Source organism: Nyctibius grandis, chromosome 9, assembly GCF_013368605.1.
Source record: "Nyctibius grandis isolate bNycGra1 chromosome 9, bNycGra1.pri, whole genome shotgun sequence".
Lineage (NCBI taxonomy): Eukaryota > Metazoa > Chordata > Aves > Nyctibiiformes > Nyctibiidae > Nyctibius > Nyctibius grandis.
Window position 1 is genome coordinate 33,468,928 of NC_090666.1, and position 6,000 is coordinate 33,474,927.

General features: G+C 52.1%; 1 protein-coding gene across 1 annotated transcript in view; it reads right to left on the minus strand.

The window, feature by feature from the left end:
- Positions 1–5,161, minus strand: part of ESYT3 (extended synaptotagmin 3) — a 33,134-nt gene extending 27,973 nt beyond the window's left edge. The window contains exon 1 of the mRNA XM_068407892.1: positions 4,877–5,161. Within this exon, the coding sequence (XP_068263993.1) occupies positions 4,877–5,161 (285 nt within the window). The remainder of the gene's footprint in view (positions 1–4,876) is intronic.
- Positions 5,162–6,000: the final 839 nt, after the last annotated feature.

Sequence of the window (6,000 nt, forward strand, 5' to 3'; positions counted from 1 at the left end):
TTCAGAGCCCATTTCCCTTGCTCAAATAATGCTTCAAATTATCTCCAATTATTACATTAAAAAAAACAAAGTGATATTACCATATTTTTTATAAGCAATTTCTTTTGATGCTCTAAATAGCAACTTTTCCATTAAATAAGACGACACAAGTGCACAGGAATGTCAGCCTACCCAGCTCTATTTGCATGACAAAATGAGAATACAGCACCAGAAGGGACAATCAATACCCATAAACCGCTGCTGACATTTTACAGCAAGGAGGATTATGTGAACCAGGGGACCTCCACATCACCTGCCAGCCTTTCATCTTTCTCCAAGCGGTCCTCTGCCAGGGCACACAAATCCTGGGTAGCCTGAAGGCAGCTGGCCCCCAGCTCCAATGCAACTGCCAAGTGTCGGTGTCCCGCAGCATTTGTGCCACAGCTCTGGATCAGTCACAGACAGGGTAGGGCAGGGATGGAAGTAGCATGGCGAGCTGTCCTTCAAAAGGCCTCACAGCGAGGAGAGGGATGTGACCCAAAAGGAAGGACAGACCAGGACTCAGGGCAACAATTAGGCCACCACATCCCAATGAGAAAGTCACAGCCCATGTGTGAGATCCACCAACGTTATATTGTAGCACAATATAAACCACTGAAGTTGGCTGGGATTATTCACTAGAGCCAAAGCTGCTAGAGATGCAACTGCAAGAGGCGACCAAGAAGCAAGTTGGAGGCTAAAGAGAGCTGGAACAGCACACAGGAGCATCAGGAAACAGGCAAAAACCATGAGAAGGAGGCAGCAGCTAGACCCACCTTAAGAAAAAGCAAAATTGAATTCACTGTTTGAGCCACAGACACCCAAACCAGACAGCCCAGGGCAAACTCCAAAAGCAAGCGCAATGAATCACATATCACTGTGTCACACCTCAGATTGCTGTAACAGGATTAGCAGCCATTTGTGGTACGTTTCCATCCCGCTTGACACCCCCTCATTCATGTGTCTGCAGCACAGCTCCTACCCAAGTACTCTGTGCCTCAGTTTCCTTTGACAGATGGAAGAAACAGCACTGCTGTAGCTCAAAGGTACCAAAGACCTCCAGGAGCTCCTTGGCTAACACAACAGGGCTCTCACAGAGGCAAACACCACAGCAATTGGCCGACTACATGTCTCTGGTGAAAACCAGCTTTCTGCCTATTATAAAAGGCCACCAAATTTCAGTGGGTTCCCAATACCAAAGGTCATTTGCACTCAATGGTACAAATTCAATGAGCAGTTCTGCAGAAGAAGCAGAGCTTGGTATCCAAGTGTTGCATTTAGATTATCCATTGTCTAGTAAGACATAAGCTCTGAGCAAAGCCTTTCCTACCCACAGGGTATTCCCATAACGTTCATGTCCTCCTAGTAGAAGATGAGTTCTGCTCTAGTTCAGCCCAGTGACACCACCAAGCTCTGTTCTTGACCCAACAGCTTACTCCAAGAACTTACTGTGTTCTAACATGTTTTGGAAAAAAAGCATCTGCCGCTCCATACGTTTTAACCACGTGCTCTGGATGTCAGACTCACTTGACTCTTGTTTCTGGTGAGAGCCCTGGCAGCAAGATCTTGTCCTCGAGTTTGTCATGAGTACAGCACAGGTAAGGGAAGCCCAAAACACTTCCTACTAAGCCTAGAAGCAGCCATCAAGAGCTGCCAAAGTTAACGCTATCCCAGAATAAGACTTAATCCTGTAGCCTTGGGCGAGTCAGACTATCAACATCAGTCTTCCCCATCTACAAAAGCAGGCATACCTTCTTGCCAATATTTTAGGAATGCTGCAAAAATTACTTAGCATTTGAAAAGAGTTTTGAAGATCAAAAACACTAGGTAAGGGCCAATTACTAGCAAGTAATGAAAATGTGTAAGTTTCTGCATGGCTCCACCTTGCCCCAGAGCAGGCCACACCAACGATCACAGCAACAGCAAAAACCGTGTCTGACACAACAGTGCCATTCTGTTCAAACACAACACAGGAATCTGTCCATCAGGGGTCTTCTGCTTGTTTGGGGTTTTGTTGGGCTATTTTGGTGTTTGTTTGGTTTGTTTGGTCGGATTTTTTTAAGGGACAGGGTTTTTTTAGCTCTCTGTGCTGGGGCAAAAAAAAGTCTAAACAAGCCTTCTGCGTGAACAAGGAACTAACAGGCAAAGCTTTAACAGGACTGTTCTGTACCCAGTGATATCAGTTTCTCCTGGCAAAAGGAACTTAACACCAGGAAGAAACCCATCATACTTGGATGTTCTCACCTGCAACTGGCTAACAGCTGCAAAAGCAACACGGAGAAGTCACCACCACCCCCAGGAGCCAGAACGAAGGTGGAAGCCCAGCTACCTCTGCTCCAGCACTGACTGGTTTTACAACAGTCAGGCTACAGGCTGCACAGGCTGAAGTCAGAGTCTCACCTCTCCAAGACACAGATCTGACCCTGCTCGACACGAGCAGATTTCCAGCCCGGTTTCCCAAGGAAGCACAGCCTGCCCACGTAAGCTGTCTAGCATAGGAATGCCTCTATTCCAAACTCAGTGGCTGGTTTCAGCCAAGAAACGGGTGCTGCAAAATAACCCTGCAAATTCACTGAAACAGATGGTTCAGTCGACGAGGGAAACCCTCCCAGCATCCCCCTGAAGGCTGCAATGCGAATGCATCTCCTAACAATTGATACCAAGACTGAGCAGAGCCTGAGCCACATTTGAAGGAGCCACTGCACTGCTCTTAGGGAGAATGGTTTATAACCAACTAGTACAATCAATGATTGGTCTTAACTCTTCACTGGATGGATCCTCCTCATTTTACTACAGGGCACATGAGGAGACAATGCTTTACCAATCCCCTAAACCACTGCCATTGCTTCACACCTCCAGAACCTTTCCTAGGCTTACAACTCGGCAAATCCAACCCATGCTCCCCCTAGCCTGAATTGTATTCCTACTCCCACCTCTGCATGTCAGGAGAGAAGAACACAAGGGACATTTTTAGAGCTGTTTCAATTGAAGGCTCATGAGCACTGAAAGGTAAAAATGAAAGATAAAAAAAGATGACACCACAGAGAATAAACTGAATAGACAGCAGGTGAGAATCAGCCTCCAAGATTGGCACAGGGGAGAAGCAGAAGATCAAATCAAGGAAGGGGATAGAAGGAAAATTAAAACTGAGAAGTTAAAAAAGCATCAAGTGTAGTGTGAAAGCAAACACCAACTGATGAAGAACAAAAGTTACCCACATAGAAATGGAAAGGAGGAGAAGTGCAATAAGGATAAAAGCTAAAACTAAAAGCACACGGTGCAGCCCCGTTATCCTTAGGTCCTACATCCTGCCCTCCGGCAGCCAGCTCCAAGAACTCACAAGTCGGGAGCGAGGCCTCTGGAGAGGGTCTGACTCCACCTTCTCCATGAGCACGTCCTAGGCAGTGGGAGACAGCGGTGAGATCCCCCTTAAGGATCTCCTGAAAGAGGCTGAACAGCCCCAGCTCCATTGGCCTCTCCTCACACACCAGGTGCTCCAGCCCCAGACCATCTCGGGGGGCTCTGCTGGAGTCTCCCCCTTTGTCAAAATCTCTCCTGTGCTTGGGGAACAGAGCACTCTCCGTGCAGCCTTGGGAGGGCCGAGTATGGGGCAATCAATAATCCCTTCCATGGACCACCTGCTCATGCACTAATGAAGCCTGACACTTTCAACCGCAAAACCTAAGAACTTTTGAGATTGTGTTTGTGTGTGTCGTGGGGGGTGATTCTGATTTTTCAATGCTAAGAGACTCAATTTCTTGTTACCAGGATTCAGGGCACTCGAGGATAAAACACAACACTGTTCTCACAGCACCAGGGCAAGAGCTGACACCACCACACTCATTAATGCTCCAAGTTGTTTTAAACGCTCTGTCAATACAAACAAGCAGAAACCTCATTTAGAGCAGACTTCTGCGCCCGGCGGGAGGGAACATGTGCAGGGAGCTGCACCAGCTCTGCTAGGAGACCCTGCCCTCACTTCTCAGAAGTGCCAACTGCCTTCGTTTCCCACAGTATTAAGGAGAGCCAAGTGCTGTAGGCTATATAAAACAGTTCGCTGACTATAAATGTCTCCATGCAACGCTCCTTACAAATACAGCTCTTTTGATATTCTCTTTCTTGCAAGGAAAGCATTTCCCTACCAGTCCCTGACATGTTTTTAAATGCTAAGCAAATGACAATGAGGAAAAACAAACCCTCATCATCCTTTTCCATTAGCCAATCAAGGGTACCCAACAAATAACCAAAGATGCAGAATAAAATGTGCAGCTAGACTTTCAAGTTTCTTCACTCTAAAACCTAGAGTGGCTAAGAACAAATGTGAAGAAGAAACAGGGGTTGGCTTTCCATGCCATCAAGAGAGGGCTCTTTAAAGTTAAATATTTGGGGTTTAGCAGGCAGAGAATATTATGTTCATAGATTTTTTTTCCAAATGTCACTAAAGAGAAGGGGAGAAAACTTTCTATATGAGAAGGTCTAAACTAAGTATCCTCTATACCAAAATAGCTGTGCTACAACAGCATATATTTGAAAGAGGGTTTCTCTGGGGACACAGCAGGCTATTTTGCAAGCACGCTGACAGCAACGTGCACGTTTCCTGCACTAAAACAACTGCCAGTTCGGCACTCACTTCACTGAGCAAGACTTGAAAACCAGAGACCTCTCTGCTCGGCCCAAGGCAGCGCTGCCGCCTCTTTCCCTTCGTCCTCCGGCTGCTCCCCAGGGAACACGCCGCTCCCGCCGCACCGCCCGCCGCTCCCCAGCCGCGCCCGCCGGAGCCCGCACCGGCCCCGCTCCCGAGGGCTCCCGCCGCTGCGAGCGGAGGGCAGCGCACCCCCGCCCCCCGGTCCTCACTCACCCAAGCCGGCAGGTGCCGGGCGGCCAGGCCCCGGCACACCGCCTCCCGCTCGTCCTCCAGCAGCGCGAAGGCGGCAGCCAGCCGGTCGCGCTTCCACCGCCGGTTGTGTCCCCAGCACAGCCACAGCGCCAGCCCCAGCAGCACCCAGCTGCCGCTCAGCCCCAGGTACCCCGCCAGGTAGACGGGACCGAGCCACAGCAGCGTCCGCGCAGCGGACGAGAGCAGCAGCCGCGGCAGGGCGCCCGGCCGACGGGCGGCGGGGCGGGAGGCGGCCGCGGGATCCATGGCGCGCGCCGCAGCCCCCCGACTCCGAGGGGTCGCCCCTGCCGAGTGCGCCGTCCCCGCGCCGCCGGCTGCGGCAGCCGCCTCCGCCCGCCGGGGAGGCGCGACCCGCGCCGCGGGGCCACCCGCGCGGCCCGGCCCGCCCCGCCGCGCCATGGCGCCCCCCAGCGAGCGCGCCGCGCAGCACCGGCGGGGCAAGCCGCGCCATGGCGCCCCCCAGCGGCGGGGCGGGCAGCGCCGGGCGCCCCGCCGAGGGGCAGCTCCCCAGGGCGGGCTCGGGCACGGCAGGGGCGGGCGGCCCTCCTGGCCAGCCTGGCTCCCCCGAGGGTCACCCGGCACCGGCCTCCCCGGTAGCCTGCTGGCGAGGGGGCGGTCACGGCATCCGAGCAGGGAAGGGGTCAGAGCGAGGGAGCTCACACACACACGGCGGGGGGGGACAGCTGGTGAAGAGCTGCTGGAAAGGGGCAGCTCCCACCTGCCCCGGGGTAGCTCCGCTTCAGGCTGCAAGGTGTGGGATCACCCACCACCGAAAGGGAGCCTGCCCCTGGCAGGGCCTGGCTTGCCCAGCCCTCACCGTGGTCCATTTCTCTCAGTGGACCGAACCAAACCCCACCGTGACTGCTCGCTGCTTAGCACAGAAGGATATGAGGCAGAAACAACCTGTTGGTGCTGGACACTTGCTGCTTGGAAGAATAAGAGTACTTTTCTCTCCTCCTCTTTTGATTTTGATGGGGATATTGTGGGGGTTCAGGTTTTGAAATACTGAGAATTATTCATTAGGGAATGCAGCATTATTTGGGAACCATAAGACACTTTTTGAGATGTTTTTACTCCCAGCAATA